This window comes from Amia ocellicauda, chromosome 12 (genome assembly GCF_036373705.1).
Source record: "Amia ocellicauda isolate fAmiCal2 chromosome 12, fAmiCal2.hap1, whole genome shotgun sequence".
Classification (NCBI taxonomy): domain Eukaryota; kingdom Metazoa; phylum Chordata; class Actinopteri; order Amiiformes; family Amiidae; genus Amia; species Amia ocellicauda.
In genome coordinates, this window is record NC_089861.1 from 10,482,612 (window position 1) to 10,501,659 (window position 19,048).

General features: G+C 44.6%; 2 protein-coding genes across 2 annotated transcripts; both read left to right on the forward strand.

Moving 5' to 3' along the window:
• The first annotated feature begins 3,205 nt into the window (after nt 1-3,205).
• On the forward strand, nt 3,206-9,458 carry LOC136764346 (E3 ubiquitin/ISG15 ligase TRIM25). The gene is made up of 6 exons (XM_066718320.1): nt 3,206-4,068; nt 5,163-5,258; nt 5,605-5,838; nt 6,242-6,264; nt 6,812-6,966; nt 7,200-9,458. The coding sequence occupies exons 1-6, from the start codon at nt 3,502-3,504 to the stop codon at nt 7,742-7,744; spliced, it is 1,620 nt and encodes a 539-aa protein (XP_066574417.1). The 5' UTR covers nt 3,206-3,501; the 3' UTR covers nt 7,745-9,458.
• Nucleotides 9,459-12,546: 3,088 nt separating this feature from the next.
• On the forward strand, nt 12,547-18,284 carry nagk (N-acetylglucosamine kinase). Its single transcript, XM_066718321.1, has 10 exons — nt 12,547-12,649; nt 13,868-13,952; nt 14,439-14,537; nt 14,719-14,860; nt 15,340-15,450; nt 16,072-16,184; nt 16,333-16,420; nt 16,952-17,049; nt 17,316-17,394; nt 17,503-18,284. Exons 1-10 carry the CDS (start codon nt 12,582-12,584, stop codon nt 17,688-17,690), a joined length of 1,071 nt encoding a protein of 356 aa, XP_066574418.1. The 5' UTR covers nt 12,547-12,581; the 3' UTR covers nt 17,691-18,284.
• The last annotated feature ends 764 nt before the right edge of the window (nt 18,285-19,048 follow it).

Genomic DNA, 19,048 nt, shown 5'->3' on the forward strand with positions numbered 1-19,048 from the left:
TCTCAGCATGCGTCTTACCCCCTGATCCACTGGGTGTTAGTGCCATGTTGCTGCGGTCATACACGCAGTTCACTGTAACTGTCCAACCGTTTCTTCAGGCAGTAACGGATGTGTTCACAGATTGACATAAAGAGCCGCCACTTCATTCATACTCAAATTGAGGCAGTTGTGGAGCAGAGAACTCTGTTTGTAATGCATTCAAGAACATAAGAAAGTGTGCAAACGAGAGGCCGTATTCGACCCATCGTGCTCGTTTGGTGTCCATTAATAACTAAGTGATCCAAGGATCCTATCCAGTCTGTTTTTGAATGTTCCCAAATTGTCGCTTCAACCACATCGCTGGGGAGTTTGTTCAGATTGTGACGCCTCTCTGTGTGAAATGACAACTCTCAGGTACCCCAATTGAACGTTCTCTCCCCCGTCCCCCCAAGCTACGCCGATGATCTAGTGATCATGGTTTGTATTCACAAGTATTCACAGCAAGCCAGAGAGTTCACCTGAGTTCTCATTATGATCTTAGTCATTTTCCATGCACACGCTGTCATATCCTGACTCGGCATTAGGAGCGCAGAACCTTGTGGGACATTATGGGTCGTCATCATCCACCCTATAATACTGACGACCCCACCCTGTTCATTCCACTCTATCCTAATCATACAACAGCACAGTGAAGCGGCGGAGATTAGCATCAGCATTTCAAAACAGCAGGGGAAGTTGGGCAGTTTCTGTTTGAATTTATTTTTTCCATTCTTCCAAAACACAGTGGCAGAGACAACGTTATCAATATTGCAGTGTTTCATATCGTTTAGACCCCACGCTGTCTGCTATGTTTTAGCCAGTGATGTATCTCTAAAGAGCACCACTACTTCCTAATGTTTGTTTTTAAAATGTATAATAATTATATTACATTCCTTTTTAAAAACATGATTTCCTGTGGGTTGCATTCCGTATATAAAAAACAGGAAAACAGGAGACACTTCTTCACAGAGAGGCGTCACAATCTGGAACAAACTCCCCAGCGATGTGGTTGAAGCTGAAAATGTGGGAACATTTAAAAATAGACTGGATAGGATCCTTGGATCACTTAGTTATTAATGGACACCAAACGAGCACGATGGGTCGAATGGCCTCCTCTCGTTTGTAAACTTTCTTATGTTCTTATCAACATATAATAAATACACCAAATATTTAATGAGAGCCAAGGTGGGCTGAGCTAAAGTATGTGAGAGAATACACTGAGGCTCATCATATATTCACCTCAGAAACAAATGGACACCAACAATTAGAGGCATGTTAGAGTCTGACGTCAGCTCGCTCTGTCTTTGAGAGACTGTGGTGTTTTTTATAGCGTAGTGATGTTTTTTCCATTTCTTCAACATATGCGGGTGCATCTCAGACCACACAGCTCTCTGTGACGCTTAAAGGGCTAAAGAGCTGTTGCACACATCAGTCGGACCAAAAGGTAATATTGCACATTGCTCGATGTAGAGGGTTTCTCTGCAAGCGCATCTTTGTGAAATGGAAGCAGTCTTCTGGTTTCCATTCAAGATCAGCTCATTCGTCCAGGCCGTAGGACAGTGGTGGGCAATCCTGGCTCTGGAGGCCCACAGCCCAGAGATAGCAATCGGCACAGAGAGTGTCTATTTAAAGCAGGGGTGCACAGTCGTTGTTCTGGAGCACCTCAGTTTCTGCAGGTTTCAATTCACAGGAGGTCTTCATCATTCAGTTCATTGTAGGCTAAATCAAACAAATTTATCTGATTTTTGAGATCTCTGTTTCACAGGCACTGAGACCTGCTGGACGGTGGCCCTCAAAGATCAGTACTGTGCCACCTTAGTGCTTCTCCATTCAAGACAGGGCTCTTCAAATACAGTCCTTGAGTGTTAGAGAGGCTTTCAATCCAGAGCCCTTAATTGATTAAATGTATTATCCCCGTAGGTGAAGAAATATAACCCTTTCCTAGGTCAAACATAGGTTGTTTTTAAAAAGGCCTGTTTGACTGTGGATTTGAAGAGAACTGATCTCAATTAATTTTGCTATTACTTATGGCAAATCATTCTGATTTGTAGGAAAGCAGTCCAGTGCTCTCTCGTATGTGGTTGTCTGGTGGTTAGTCACTAAAGGGCTGCATCCCTATTGGCTTTTGAGGGTGAAACAGGCAGAGGGCTGCCTACTCTGAAATGACTCAATAGATGCCTTCCTGAGCACGAGGAAACTGGGGTGAGTGCAGTGCACCTTGAAAGCAAATCAAGCATAATCTTGTGGGAAGAAAAAGCACAAGTCCCACACAGTCGACTTATGATTAATCAATTATCAATCTGGTGCTGAGTAGCATCTTATTCTGAGGCAGCAAGGCTGGGCAACCATTCATTGATACCTCGTCACCTTCTCATATATGGGGCAGAGAATTCATTAATTAGGGAGCGAACGAAACAGATACAGGAATGGACTTGTGATTTTAAATGAAGCCCTAATTAGGGAAAGAAAGAGTCCACTATGTAACTGCCTGTCACAGCCTGGGGGACACGCGATGAACGACCCAGGTCACCATTGCTATATATGAACTGCTCCTTCCTGCCATAATATAATGGTTTTGATTGAATGTGTGTATGCATGCAATTGCTTTGGTAATACTACACATGCTTGTCATGCCAATAAAGCGCCATTTGAATCAGAATTCATGAGAGAGGGAGAAAGGTCGCATCATGTCCTGAGAAGTGAATAGTTCAGGTGGCCATGCAGACTCAGTTTTAACACTATCCCCATAAACAGCTGAAAATATGCTACTCTGACTCATCGAAAAACAAAATCATCTCTAATTTTACATCTCCATCTAGTGGCAGTATTAATTATGAAAGCAAAGGTCCACTTGCTTTATTTATGTATGCATTCATATATGTTTATGCCTTTATTAAATGAGCAACATTTGTGAGCAAAACAGTCTACAGTAGTCAGCTATGCTACTGAAAGTGCTCAAATGATTGATCTTCAGGGCAGTTACAGATGTTAAATCTTATGTTTAAAACTTACAAATGTCACTGAAAAAAAAACACAAACTTTTTTGTTTGGTTTAGAAATTTGCATTCTGTGAACTTTTGTATGATATTAATATGAAGCCTCCTTGGTCCTTTTTTTGTATTTTTTCTGTAGTAGTGTGTGTGTGAGAGAGAGAGAGATCCATCAAAGGTACAAGTATAATCATTCTTAAGAAAGCAGCACATGTTAGCACATTTAAAATGATGTACAGGTTTTGCATGGGAAGATGCTGGGGATACATTCAGCAGAAGTCACGACACGTAGCTTAACTCTCACTTTCGCTTCTGCTTGTCGCTCCTGCTATGAAGTTTGGTCGCGTTCGTGGAGCGCAATTTCCGCAGTTCGGCGCCGGTCTGCGCGGCTCCACCAATAGGAACGGCGGGATCTGCAGATCTGCGCAGTACTGCGGAAGTCTGCGCTACATGTAGGCGACCTGCTTGCCACTAACTGAGCAACAATAACAACATGTCTCAGTCGCAGGACAGCAGTCTGATGGAGGACGAGCTGACTTGTCCCATTTGTCTGGATATATTCGCTCAACCGCAGATGCTGTGCTGCGGACACAACTTCTGCGCATCGTGCCTGGAAGACGTCTTGCGCAAACAGGAGGAGACGGGCAGCTACAAGTGCCCGGAGTGTGCCTGGGACTTCCAGGAGAGGCCGAGCCCCAAGAGAAACTTCAAACTGGCCGGCATAGTGGAGCGGTTCCAGGCCTCGCAGCGCTCCTCCGCCGGGACGCAGCGGCCCCTGAGCTGCGACTACTGCCCCTGCGCAGCCGAGAGGACCTGCCTGAAGTGCGAGTCTAATTTCTGCTCGGATCACCTGCGTCCGCACCTGGAGAAGCCCTCCCTGCGGCTGCACCGCCTGGCAGAGCCCTCGGCCGAGCGGGGGGACCAGTGCCAGGAGCACGACGAGGTCTGCAAGATGTTCTGCTCCAGCTGCAAGCAGTGTGTCTGCACTTGCTGCGTGTTGGAGGCGCGGCACCACAAGCACCACATCACCTCCTTTAAACACGCTCAACAGGGCATCAAGGTGGGCACACTTTGAATACCTGTTATTAGTTATAACTTGAGATTTTTTAAGACATCTATATACACTGATCAGCCATAACATTATGTCCACTGACAGGTGAGGTGAGTAACACTGATAATCTCGTTATCATGGCACCTGTCAGTGGGTGGGATATATTAGGCAGCAAGTGAACACTTTGTCCTCAAAGTTGATGTGTTAGAAGCAGGAAAAATGGGCAAGCGTAAGGATCTGAGCGTCTTTGACAAGGGCCAAATTGTGATGGCTAGACGACTGGGTCAGAGCATCTCCAAAACTGCAGCTCTTGTGGGGTGTTCCCGGTCTGCAGTGGTCAGTACCTATCAAAAGTGGTCCAAGGAAGGAAAAGCGATGAACCGGCGACAGGGTCATGGGCGGCCAAGGCTCATTGATTTACGTGGGGAGCGAAGGCCGGTCCGTGTGGTCCGATCCAACAGACGAGCTACTGTAGCTCAAATTGCTGAAAAAGTGAATGCTGGTTCTGATAGAAAGGTGTCAGAACACACAGTGCATCGCAGTTTGTTGCGTATGGGGCTGCGTAGCCGCAGACCAGTCAGGGTGCCCATGCTGACCCCTGTCCACTGCCGAAAGCGCCTACAATGGGCAAGTGAGCATCAGAACTGGACCACAGAGCAATGGAAGAAGGTGGCCTGGTCTGATGAATCACGAGTTCAAGGTGTTGACTTGGCCTCCAAATTCCCCAGATCTCAATCCAATCGAGCATCTGTGGGATGTGCCGGACAAACAAGTCCAATCCATGGAGGCCCCACCTCGCAACTTACAGGACTTAAAGGATCTGCTGCTAACGTCTTGGTGCCAGATACCACAGCACACCTTCAGAGGTCTAGTGGAGTCCATGCCTCGACGGGTCAGGGCTGTTTTGGCGGCAAAAGGGGGACCTACACAATATTAGGCAGGTGGTCATAATGTTATGGCTGATCGGTGTATATGTACTAGTATGTGAATTTCCGTCATGGGCTTGTATGTGTTTTTAAAACTATGCATATGTTTGGGTTTTTAAAACTAATCTGACATAGTTATTCTGGCTTTGTGTGTGATCTGGTTTGCTGTCATGGCAGGACTGGCTGGAGGGCCGGCTGCAAAGGCTGACAGCCAGGCTGGAGGTGTGTGAGGGCAGCCTGGGGCAGCAGTGCCAGGAGGAGGAGCAGGTCAAGGTGGGTGAGCTGGGTGGACACTGTGACCTAAATTATGTTTGTTAATTACCCTTATTTTTGGAGCATCAGTTCAAACATTTGTATATTTGTACCTAATCCATTTGCACTATGGACTTTGACTTGTTGTGTCTTCGTTACATGCATTCATAATGGAACTGAGGATTTGTTTTAATAAATAGATTTCCACAAATACTGCAACACGGTGCTTTTCAATCCCAGTCCTGGAGTCCTGCTGTGTCTGCAGGTGTTTGTTCCAGCTGAGCTCTAAATGACTGGATTGGAAATGGAACTAAGCTATAATTGCTTAATTATTATTTTAAATTAGTGTCACCTTGTGTTTCTCCAGACTAAGCTGGAGGGGCTGCGTCAGCGGGGGCGGCAGTGCTGCGAGGGGCTGCGGCGGGCTGTGGAGGATTACCAGGCCCAGCTCGAGCAGTGTTTAGACCGGGAGGAGCAGGGCGCTCTCGAGGAGCTGCAGAAGATGGCCACTCTGAACCAGGGGCAGCGGGAAAGCTTGGCAGAGCTCTGCACCAGCCTGAAGCTCCTGCAGGAAGAGAGGGACCCCTTACACTGCATCCAGGTCATTTCCCAGCGTGGCAACTCCCACAGCACTCCCCCGGCACAGGACTTTGACCATAATCTGGGGTTTTAAGGGCTGTGGGCTCAGTATAGACACAGAAAAAGCCATATAAAACACAGCCCAGAGAAATCTGTAAAAGACTCCAGATGAATCACTGAATAACACTGTTTCAAATATGGAGTTTTAGTACTTTTGACTACAATTGTATTCCAGAAATATGTTTCTGTTCAGACTCATTGCTGTTCTTGGTAGCATGGAAAAATGCTCTGCATAGTTGCTGTTATAATCCTTAAAGAGGCATTCTGTTAGAGCCGTGACTCTTGGCTTCCTTAGGTTTAGATGCAATAGTTGAGGTGCTTTGTAAACCTGGATTCTTGATGCAGTGCTTTCTGTCTTTTTATAGGGGTTTCTCTCCATCGAAGAAAGGTTTGTGACTAACCGTAATTGCAGTGTGCTGAATTTGAAGTCTGTTACACTAAACCACACAGAGAGGCGTTGCAATCTGGAACAAATTCCCCAGCGATGTGGTTGAAGCTGAAAATGTGGGAACATTTAAAAATAGACTGGATAGGATCCTTGGATCACTTAGTTATTAATGGACACCAAACGAGCACGATGGGTCGAATGGCCTCCTCCCATTTGTAAACTTTCTTATGTTCTCATGTTCTTATCTGCTGTAATTTGTCTTATTACTTTTTTAGATAGAAAACAAAACACAAACTATTTGAGAAGTCCAGCTTGTCACACTAGTGTGGGGAATGGGCTGATTTATAAACACTAATTATAAATTTCACTAATTGCGCCCCAGCCAAGCAACCTCTCTTCCATCTTACTCTCTCTCACACACACACACACACACACACACACACACACACACACACAAACACACGCACAATTGTTTTGCATTGTCGTTCTTATTAAGCTCTGGACCCTGACTTGAGTTTTAGCCTTGAACATTTCTGCTGCTTTCCAGAGTGGAGTCAGTCCTCCAGGAGGAACAGGGTCCCAGTGGGGCACCAGTGAGAAAGCCCGATCCACTGAAAGACTGTCAGCAGCACTGGGACGCCTTCAGAGAGCAGAGCCAGAAACTGCTTCAAGTCCTACAAAGCCTGAAACTCAGGAGGCAAGGTAGCAGCCTATCTGTCTACAGTGCTCAACAGCTTTTGAAAAGATACTACTGAGGAATACTTCATTTTCCTTCATACCTATTCTATACTGTAGTTTTGGCAAGGCTTGCAATAACTACATTCTATTATGCAAGAACCTCCCTGAAATAGTTTTAATAAACCTAACTCAATAATGTAACTGAATAAATGAGTTTCATTAGTGAATGCTGACCTCTAATGTCATTCATCCCTCAGTACACCTGGACTTGAGCTTCGATCCCAACACGGCGTCCCGGAATCTCATCCTGTCCGATGACCGCCAGACAGTGACGGGAACGAAGCAGAGCCAGCCGTACCCGGAGCACGACCTGCGCTTCAAGCACCACCCCCAGGTGCTGTGTGCACAGAGCTTCACCGCTGGGACCTTCTGCTGGGAGGTGGAGGTGGTAGAGGCGGGAAACTGGGCCATCGGGGTGGCCAGTCGGAGCATCCCCAGGAAAAGCTGGGACAACGACTGCCTCGTGGGCTACAACGCGGACTCCTGGTGCCTGTACAGTGTGTTTGACAGCCTGGTGGCGTGGCACAATAACCAGCGCAGGACTCCGCACAGCACAGGCCGGCCGCGACGGGTCCGGCTGCTGCTGGATTTCCACGACGGGACTCTGTCTTTTTACAGCGTGCTCCCGGACCGGCTCCTGCTACTACACACTTTCAAGGAGAAGTTCACGCAGGTCCTGTGTCCGTGCTTCTGGGTGAGCCCTGGTACAAAACTGACTCTTCACAAAGTGACAGAAATGTGACTCAGTGGCCTTAACATAGAACAAGTTGTCAAACTCAGTTGCTGGAGGGCTGTAATAACTTCTGATTACTCTAGTATTAAAGAATGTTATTGTTTTATCATTTCAATTTTTAAAGATGTTTAAAGATGATTTTTAAAGATGTTTACTTTTTAAAATATGTTATCGACACTATGGTGCCTGCAGATTATTGCCTGTCCTGGAGAGTCAGTAAATCGTGGAATTAGAGCTGAGCTGGGACAAATCCAGAAGACACTGCAGCCCCCCGACAAATCCATTTGATAATTTCTCAGTTTCCATCGAAACTAAACAATATTTATGACCTGTTTTGCTTGACAATCTACAAATTGCAACTGTATTTTGGAAGAAATCCGCTATGTTGCAATGTATATATCGCACAATATTGTGCAATTATACTTACTTAAAACTATGTCCTAAAACAGTGTTGTGCCACTTGGACCCTGGTGGGCCACAATCCAGCAGGTTTCACAGGTCTGACTGAATCATCTGTGCCTTAAGAACTGGAAAATGTTGTTGGATTGATCCAGTTCAGCCAATAATTAATTGAATTAGGTTGTCAATAGCTGCCTACTTGATATACCCCTTCACCTTTCTCCCAATTTCCAAGGTCTTGTAGAGCTCCTGTAGCAATAAGATATGGCCCCTAATACTTTGTGGGCTTCAGATGCTCTCTCAGCTGGCCTCCTGGGACCTTGGGCACAGCATTTTGGGAGTCAGGCTCAACTGAGGGTGGGGTCGGGGGCTTACGGGACGAGACTGCTATCAGAGTGAGCAGGCAGTGACTGTCATCAAACGCCCAGCGAGGGAGGGTGACAGTGAGCTGCACACTTACGTTTTGTTTTTCTTGATTAAGCTTGTACTGGAATTGAGTACATGGAAATTTGTTTTCCATAGTGTGGTTTTGTATTGTAGACAGCACGAGATGTAGCCGAAATATCAAGCTTCATTGCCTTTAGGAATTTATATATCAAAGAACAGTTTTTATTTATATTTTCCTGCTTTGCACATAAAACCAGTATCCATATTTTTGTGTGTCCCACTAGATAGATTGAGATGTTAATTCCACATAGACCCAATTATGTCCACACTCACAAGAAGCCCATCGGAAATATTCTCTTAATATCCTTGTTTTTAGACTGCCCAATCGCCCATTCGTATATGAAACCATAACCACACTACATATATTTGTACACTGATTTAAAAAAAAATCATTAATATTTCTATGAACTATAGAAGTCAGCATTATATTAAATTAAGTAACAATCTAATGCAATTCTGTACGCCCTGGAAGTTATTGTACAGTGTTTTAATATTTATTTAAAGGGTTAAAACTTGCTTCTAGAGCAAAGTCATTATATAGCCAAGCAATTCAGGGAAATATGCACTAATTTATTCCAGAGCTGAAACCATTATTGTACAGTATCAAAATTATTATTTTTAATTCCAGTGCAATGGAGTATTTGTAAATTGCTTGCTATAACATGTGCATAAGGGTAATATGAAATAAATATGTTACTGTGTGTCAATGTCAATGTTTTTGCAGTGTCAGATTATATGTATTTATTTTGGCAACTATTTGTGAAGAGGCTCGGACATACATGTTGGCAGTAGACAAAGGTGTTCTGAATTTGAAAAGTCACCCAACCCCCCATGTATAACATGAGCTGGTTTACAAATAAATGAAATAATAAACCAGGAAAAATGTGTCTTTATTAAATGAGATTGACATCCTGCTGATCAGTCACTCATCAATGATGAAACTAGCCACGCAGAAGTAGTCACACAACACAATACAGACCCCTGGGGGTACTGCAGAGCCAGGCTGGCACCACAGCCACTGAAGGCCGAGGTGTTATGTTGTTCAAAGTGTCTTTAGTCTAACATACTATCACTTTCATTTTAACCATTAAAACTTGTAATTACGTTTACCCTTTCATTTATTAACCAATTGACATCTGGAGTTCAGTGTATTTATGGTTTTGTTTTTTATTCAAACCAACCAGGTTAGCGGTTCCCTCCCAGATCTGTCCTCAGGGTCTCTAGGTCGCCACTTCGTCAACGTCCTCTTTAGAGACAGCAAGGATGTCCCCCCTGCACGAGACCACCCTGTTGTCCTACTATTGCTGTGAAGAGCCCAGGTTTATTTGATTATTTGAAGATCAAGCCTACAGCCCTTTTGAAGTAAGCGATCTATTGCCTGATGGGAAAGTTTTCCTTTGACTTTCAAGTCCATGAGAAGCTCCCTCCTGACAGCAAATATGCATAAAGAGTTGAAAATAAGAGCCCACCCACAACATGTCAAAATAGGATTGGCTGCTTGTACAATCACTCTGCGGTCACAGCGCTATACGGATATGCGGCAGCGTCTGTTGAAGGCCCTTCATTCGAGCATTTTGATTGCAGAATGCACTCTTATTATTACTGTGTAATAATACTGGATAAGGGCATCTACCATGAAACATAATCATAACAAAAACAAAAGTTGCTCATAACCACAGGTGTCTGTTAATGTGCCTTTATTTAGCATTCCTAAACAGGCCAGTAAGACGGGGACAGCAGTGGCCTCCGCACCCACGGTGGGGCTGAAGCAGTGTTGCTGCAGAATCAGCAGCAAACTAACACATAGACGTAATAACAAGTAGAAATCAGTTGTGTATCTGCCTGCTGTTTTCCAAAGGGATAAGGAAGCTCACACTAGAAACAATCCAGCTGAACTCATGCAGCCCATGCTCTCAGTCCAGCTCATTAATTCATTCTTGTGCCGTCAAGCATAGCAGGCCGGTCTGGTCGTCCATGAGGACCTCAGCAGGCCGAAGACTGCGCCTGTGATCACCAGCGCACACGACCAGCTGGTCTTGCAGGTACCCAATGCGCCTCTGGTCCTGGGGGGCATCTGCCTGTCCCCCCTAGAGTTGCAGCTGTGGCAGCTGATACATACTCGCCCCTCTGCAGCGATGGAGAGGTGCATCTGAGTCTCCCCTCTGCCAGCTGCACTGTCCTGCACTCCCAGGGCTTCAGACTGGAAAGTCAATTAACACACATAGGGGTGCCCGAGTCCCACCCTGGAGATGCCGATAGAGAGGCCATGCTCCATGTGCTCCGTTAAAAAGCGGTTGTCAAATAAAGTGATTGCACTGAACACAAATCTCTTCTCCTGTGATTTGTTGTTTTGGTCAGCGGCGAAACCAGGAGTGAAAAGTCTGAAATGCTACGTTAGTGTCAGTTTAGTGGATCAAATTCAAGTCACTGTGCGACAAATAAAAAATGTAAAACACTGATTGGCCACGCTCGACGAGAGGGGGGCTGATGCGGTGACAAGCGGATGGGGTGGCCCCGTACTGCAGCAGCTTGCTGTTCATGCTCGGTCCCTCGGTCTCACAGCCACGGACATGGCATGAGTATAGAGACCCCAGACAGGAACCAGGCCTGCAGCAGCTCATAGTCCCGGAGAGGACGGCCCTGAGAGAGAGAGCGTTAATACAGCACAGACACACTGACACACTCCAGGACATTAACACTGCACTGAGAGAGACAGAGAGAGAGAGAGAGAGCACAGTGCAATATACCTAGGCGTCCCTGATCCTGAGCCAGGACAGCTGCAGCACCTGTCTGACCGGCGCAGAAACCTCTCGTTGTTGACGACACTGTCGAATGTAATGTGTTTCCTCCCGGCAGCGTCCCCCTCCAGAGCCACCTGCAAGTCATTTAGTACATTTTAACATAAAGATGTGAAAATGTGATTTAGATATTGGGTTGCATTCTGGCACTGCAGATTTCTGCGGTTTTGCACAGAGTTTGACCACTCAGCCTCTGAATTCAAAATATGTGTGGAGTGGTGCAGATCTGCGCTCCCAGAACGTGACCTTGGGTTTCACCTGGCAAACAAACGTCAATACAAAGCTCAACAAAATGCATAACAGGTCCGGACGTGATGTGTAGCTAATATGGATCAATTTTACATGTTTAGACATTCTTTCAGTATTTGCATGCAATACAAGTAATATAATAAGATGATTAATCAATAGGACCTGCATGTTGCTGAGCCAAAAGCCCGGGCGAGGGTTACAGCCGGATTCTGGGGGGACCACTCCGAAAGGACATGGGCATGGGGGGTAAGTACAGCCATGTGGACACTTAGCTGGAGTTTGCCCACAGGCCGAGACAGTTGCCAGATGGGGACTAAGAATTCGTCCTCTCTCATAACAATGTTTTATGATAATGATTATAATTTTTTTAGTTAAAATTACTCGCAAAAGCAGGACGTTGGGTATTATAAAGTGGGGGAAGCGGGCTCCATCACCGGAGACACCAGCGAACTGCCCGAGCTGGGAGAGGAGGAGCAGCTGTAAATCGGGGGTCATTACCTCGGAGGGAAGGGGAAGTATCAATGCTAACACAAGGTGAGGAAAAAACACATCAGAAACACATCCAATAATGAATTTAGTATGTAGTCACTGTACACATGCTGGCTTTCTCTTTGTGCGTGTGATATATGAAATCCAATATAGATAGCACACAGGGTTGTTAACCTTCAGCATATACAACATAATTACTCAACACTGACATGCCAACAGCGCCGCACCCTGCACCCCCACTGTGTGCGTATCTCTGGCGGCCCCCCAGGTCAAACTCCGCACGGCTGTGGGTGACGTCACAGGACAGAAACAGGAAGACCGTGGAATGGAGGTCGCGTTCTTGTAGCGCAGCAGTTCTTCGCAGATCTGCGCTGCTCCGCCAATGGGATCGCTGGAACTGTGCAGATCTGCGCAGAACTGCGGAAATCTGCGCCACAAGAGCGCCACCCGAACTCCAAACGGCAATGGGTGAAGATTTATCATATGACAGAAACAGGAAGACCATGGCTGCTGTGTGCGGAGGTGTAGAGGGGTAAGATTTACAATGAAGTGTTGAAGTGTCGTAGCAGCACAAATATATGAGCCTTTTGAGAGTCTTTTCTCTGGTGGTTTCTTCTGATTACAACCGAGAAACTGCAGTGTTTGTCGATTACGTGATTGGATATTGTACGCTTATATGCATAGCTGTCCACTATCACGATTATGTATTATAACATTAAATGTGGAAGGCGTGTTCTTTCTGAAATACAATCTCAGACCATGAATAAAGTTGTGTCTTCCTCTCGTTTATTAAAAACGAGCTAGAATTGTGGAAAAAGTTAAGACATCATGACGCATTGCATCACGGGAAATGTAGTCTTTTAGTTGTCGGAAAGGATACTGTACTGAATGTGCCTTTTTATACCCACAGCTTTCTAGTAATAATATGTTGGTGTATTTGTTTGTTTATATTAGACAAGAATAGGAATGATACGGTCTGATTAATTTAGTTAAAATAAATACTTTCTTCCCCCCTGTGTAACATTTTTTTTTGTTCCTGGCTAGTAAGTGTTATTTCCTAATTGCTTATGCCTCTAAAGTATAGAAAATGGCTATTATTCCCCACAAACTTTGCTTTTGTGTAAATACAGTATAATCGTAAATCTCGAAAAACGACTGACTTCTAAATCTGTTGTAGTCATTTTTGTATTCATTTAGTATAAATGCATGTTAATTTGGATTCATATGTTGACTTTATGTGAACGAAAAGACAAATTCGCCCGTTTTCTCATTGGAAATGGTTACATTTCAAAATATCACTGTCCTGGTCACAAAAGCAAAGTTTGTGGAGAATAATAGCCATTTTCTATACTTTTGAGGCATAAGCAATTAGGAAATAACACTTTGTTACATAGTGTTATTAATTGTACATTTCATGTTTGATACGAACAGCAATAAAAAGTGAATAGGACCTATACATCCCTTTTAGTTTAATAATGTACAAATTTGAGGAATCCTGGTTGGGTTGATGGGAGAGAGACAGCAACTATACCGGTGCACCAAAGTCATTCACTTCAGGACAGTATCTCCACTTATATTACAGTTCTGTCCTCCTATACTAATCACACCCAAGCTGGCTGAGCTTCTAAAATGGTCCCATTGGGGCTGTTGTTTGTGAAGTAAAGAAAGCTTGATGTAAATTATGTTTTAATTGATTTTATTGCCCTGCTCTGACTTGCTTTGACTTCCAGTGGTTGTGTTTTTCTCTCAGTGGGGGCACTCACTCCAAAGCAATGCTGGTGTCTGACGATGGTCGAATCCTGGCTGAGACGGACGGGCCCTGCACTAACCACTGGGTAGGATGTGAAATCTGCTTTATTCGCTTATTAAGGAGACTGTTCAGCGCGTCTTTGTCATGCTTGTACAAGTATGGAAACATTTTACTATTCGAAGAGAAGTAATGCTTTCCAGAGAGCATTAATAATAACTTCCATACAGTACCTATAGAATACACCCCCTTGAACATTGTTAACATTTTATTGTGTCTGTGCCTCAGTTCCATGTATTTAAATGAGGATTTTTCCCACTTATCTACACACCATACTCCACACTGTTAAGGGGAAAATGTAACTATAAGTTTACTGTAACTTATCTTTCCCATAAAAGTCTTCAGTTTTAGCATTACACTTTTGAATATCAATTTTAAAAAATGTGTATCGGAAGGGTCGGAAATTGATTGCAATGGCACTGTATATATATGACGTGTGTGTAGTTTTAAAGCAGGGAATGAACACACTTCCCTGCCTGTGCTTCACATGATGGTGTCTCTTGTGTGTTTTCAGCTGGTGGGGACTGATAAGTGCCTGGAGGCTATTAATGACATGGTGCAAAAGGCCAAGAGCCAGGCTGGGCTGGATACTGCGACCCCTCTGCACTCTCTGGTAGGCAACAGTATTCCTTCATGTGCATTGTGACAAAACACTGCGCCACAGTCACAAAACACTGACCACCCACTTCAGTTTACACTTCCATGATGAATGTTTACCCCAGTAAAGTTTTAAGAAATGTGGCAGTCTTCTCAAGGCAAATCCAACAGTTCGGTAACCTGACTGTGTGTGTTAGGGTCTGTCTCTGAGTGGAGGGGAGCAGAAAGAGGCCAACCAGAAGCTGATTGCGGAGATGCACGCCCGCTTTCCCGAGCTGAGCCGCAGTTACCACATCACCACCGACGCCAGGGGGGCCATGGCAACTGCCAGCGAGCACGGTAGGCCAGGGCAGGGTGGGGAGGGGGGGGGGATTCTGAATTTCTCTTGCCGGGAATCAAACTCCCATAGTGTTTGCAGATCGATCCACTTCAGGTTCCACACATTTTCCAAGGCAACAAGCTCAAAGTATAGCATCGTAGCTACAAGTTCCTTCAGCTTTCAAAACGTGCTAGACAATGGGAATCTCACCTGCAGTTACACACCAGTGTTTCCATATAGCAAGTGAAATTTAATTTCTTTAAGCAAACATAAGGTATATTCCATGGTCAATAGTAAATGTATTAAAAGGGATATTTAGGACTCCAGGAATCTTATTTATCTTATTTATATACATGTAATAGGCACAGAGGTCTTTCCAATGGCTGGTCTTTGTAAGGGAAACTGGACTGGAAATTCAGTGTGTGTGGGGGGGTGCGCTTTGTTGAGGAGTATAGCACAGTGAAGAGTGTGTGTTGTTACTCCGTGTGTGTTGTTGCAGGGGGTGTGGTGCTGATTTCGGGCACTGGTTCTAACTGTAAGCTGGTGAAACCTGATGGGACCGAGGTGGGCTGTGGCGGCTGGGGTCACCTGATGGGTGACGAAGGTTCAGGTAACACACGCTCGTGCACACACTCTCGCATAGACGCAGACACGCAGGCATACGCACCAATAGGCTTCATTTTGCCACTCAGGGGGAATCAAAATACTGATAATCTGATATCAAAAACAGAGGTAAAGTATAGGTGTAGAAGTGTGAAAGTGACCCCCCAAAGACTGACTCTCTGAATATTTCTAAATGCAAGGTATGTCCTGTGTCTCTGAGGCTGTTGGTTCAAATCCTAGCTGTACGAATAGCTACAGTGAGGGAAAAAAGTATTTGATCCCCTGCTGATTTTGTACGTTTGCCCACTGACAAAGAAATGATCAGTCTATAATTTTAATGGTAGGTGTATTTTAGCAGTGAGAGACAGAATAACAGCAACAAAATCCAGAAAAATGCATTTCAAAAAAGTTATAAATTGATTTGCATATTAATGAGGGAAATAAGTATTTGATCACCTATCAATCAGCAAGATTTCTGGCTCCCAGGTGTCTTTTATACAGGTAATGAGCTGAGAGTAGGAGCACTCTCTTAAAGGGAAATGCTGAAAAGTGAGTGATTGGAAGAAACGATTCTACATGCCTCAATGACTCTCGTTTTTCCCATCCGTCCTCCCTCACCCCTTCTCAGCGTACTGGATTTCACACAGGGCAGTAAAGACTGTGTTCGACGCCCATGACGGCCTCGTCACGCCGCCTCATGACATCGCTTACGTCCAGAAGGCCATGATGCAGTACTTCCAGGTGAGAAAGCTTTCCCAAGGTCTCCCTCTCTCGTCCTCAGCTCAGCGCAGCTCTGAAAGCAGGAGAGCAGGAGTGGCCAATCTCTATAACAGGGCATAATAGTATATTGCAAACTAATCTCTCTCTCACTCTCTCTGTTCTTCTTCAGGTGTCTAATTTGATGGGGATCCTCCCCCATCTATACAAAAACTTCCAGAAGTCTCACATTGCAGGGTTCTGTCGTAAGCTGGCTGAAGGTACAGTGTTTGTTTTCCGCTTGTATACTCTTGGGTATCCATCACTGCCAATGAACCAGTGAAACTAGTTTTCTGCTGTGTGAATTAGTTGCCTAACCACATGACAAGGATGTGTCCAGAAACCACAGGACCTATTGTGTAATAAAAATGGTTTGCACTGTGGGGTTTTTGCAGCCGCCCCTCTGTGCTTGTCCCTAGCAGATGTACATGGGAAGAAAACAACAACAAAAATAACAATATTTGTCTGGTATTGTAGTGCATGTAATCGGTAATAAAAAACAAATGACAGGTCACACTTCTCCGAATAACAGAGTGTCACTGCATTACAACATCAGTGTCCATCCCACCCAATATGTCCCCAAACGACCAAAGTTGTGGCATCCTTTTTCTTTTCGATTCTCGCCTTGGAACTAAAGATGTTTTGACGAGTGAATATTTGGACTTTGACTATACTAGTACTGACAGACGATTTGGTGAGTTTGACTCAGGTGGAGTGTTTGCTGTGTGCTGATGTGTGCGTCTGTGTTTCAGGAGCCAGTGAGGGCGATGCTCTGTGCCGGTACGTGTTCTCACAGGCGGGGAGGGTGCTGGCCCAGCACATTGTGGCCGTGTTACCCAAAGCCCATGAGGTGAGTGGGTAGACAGTGGGAGAGTCAGTGCAGTTAGAGAGAGGCCCACAACCACCGACGCTAAAGTGTAGCCTCTGCCATGATTATTTATGACTGCAGCCCAGTATGGTTGCTCTCAGGAACCGCTCACCGATCTTCTTTCTGATAACCCTTTGGATCAAATACGGCCATAGAGCACCGATAGCTGTGCTTTGAGGAGATCAAGAGTGCTAAATTAAGAAGCTCTGCCTATCGTCTCTCCCCTTTCCTTTCTTCTCTGGTGTCAGAGCGTGTTCCAGGGGGAGAGGGGTCTTCAGATTCTGTGTGTGGGCTCTGTGTGGAACAGCTGGGAGTTCCTGAGACCAGGTATTAATAGTTGAATACCATTTAATGACTTCTTGTAGTTGTGGTGACTCTGTTTTGATCATCATTCATGAAGTACATCCCATTCTTGTTCTGTGTTCTCTCACCCAGGCTTCACGGAGGTCCTGGAAGGGTGTGGCAGTGTGTCCTTCACTCGCTACAGCCTGCTAACCCTCCGCCAGTCCTCGGCCCTGGGCGGTGCCAGCCTGGGGGCCCTGAGCGTGGGCATTAAGTTGCCCCTCAACTACGCAGCCAATGCTAAAGTCTTCTACACGCATTCCTTCAGCAGCCAGCACTGACTGGGCACAATTCTCACCTCTTCTGGAATGGCCTGTCCAATAGATAGGGAACACAACATGCTGAGTGGTGTACATTCTCCGTCAACTACAGGTATATACGTGAGTTGAGCGGCAGGTTATAATTACAAAACAGATGAGCTAGTCAGCCCCCTCAACATTCTGTTGTATTATTCTAGCACCAACTCTAGGACAGGCTGTGAAATTGGCAGTAAGTGGGGCTGGTGTGAAAATGGGGTTATTATAAAGAGATGTCTACAGTTGGTGCAAAGGCTTTGATAAAGTAAATCTATGCAAGAATATTTTTTTTGTTATTGTTTTTTAACCAATTACTAAATTATGCAAATTAGTTGATACAGATACCATGAGATCCTTTCATACGGTAGCTAGAAGTATACCCTTGTGTGGGAACGGCAAAGTCTTAATAAGTCTTACATCTATAGTTAAATACATTAAACTGTTTTACCTGCACTTGGCCTTTATGATGTAATTCAAAATGTGATTTTGTACTGTGTACTGTGTGTTGTGTGATGTAAAAGGGTTTCTTCAATTTTATATCATATAATTACATAAACCATAGTTTTATATCAAAGTTAATTTGTTTCTATTTTTGTTCTTTAAAACAAATGTACTGCCTTCCTAACAGGGACATAAGCATTTTCTCTAGTATAATTTGTAACTTGTAATGCACAATATAATTCCAGAGACAAAGTTTGTTTCATTTAATATACTAGCAAGAACAGTGTCTTTAAAATTATTTAAAGGTGAAGACAGTCAGTGTCACACGGTGGTGAAAAGTCCATTATGAAGCACTGCGAAACAGATTATATTTCCAGAGTCATTTTCTCCCAAGCAGCTTTGAGCAGCCTGTTCAGAAGCTCAGCTCATTAGTCAACTTTGCAAACAGTCTGTGTGATCTCAAAACAAAAGAGAATCGTGCATAATTCACTGCCATAGCATATGCAACGGAAAAAAAAACTGCACACGGACACAAGTGACTCCTTCTAGATGCACAGTTTGTAACTCCTGCAAATGCACTTAGATAGATAGCAAAAGTAAGGGCTGTGAGTGTAGGTTACAGCGCGCCACCTACAGAGACTGCTGTCAATGACGGGTTTCTGCTCCTTCGTCTAGCAGAATAGTGACTGCCTGTACCACAGAGAATCCAACAACAGACAATCTGTACACAAGGGTCATATAATGTCCTGGTTATGCATGATAATGCTGTGGACTGCAAAATCTGATTTACGTCACCGCCAAGAAGATTGTTGTCGACATTTGAACGAAAATACATACAAATACCAAAAAACTTTGATGACAGCTCCAAAGTTGTTTGTCTTTTCTGCCTATGGATTATATGA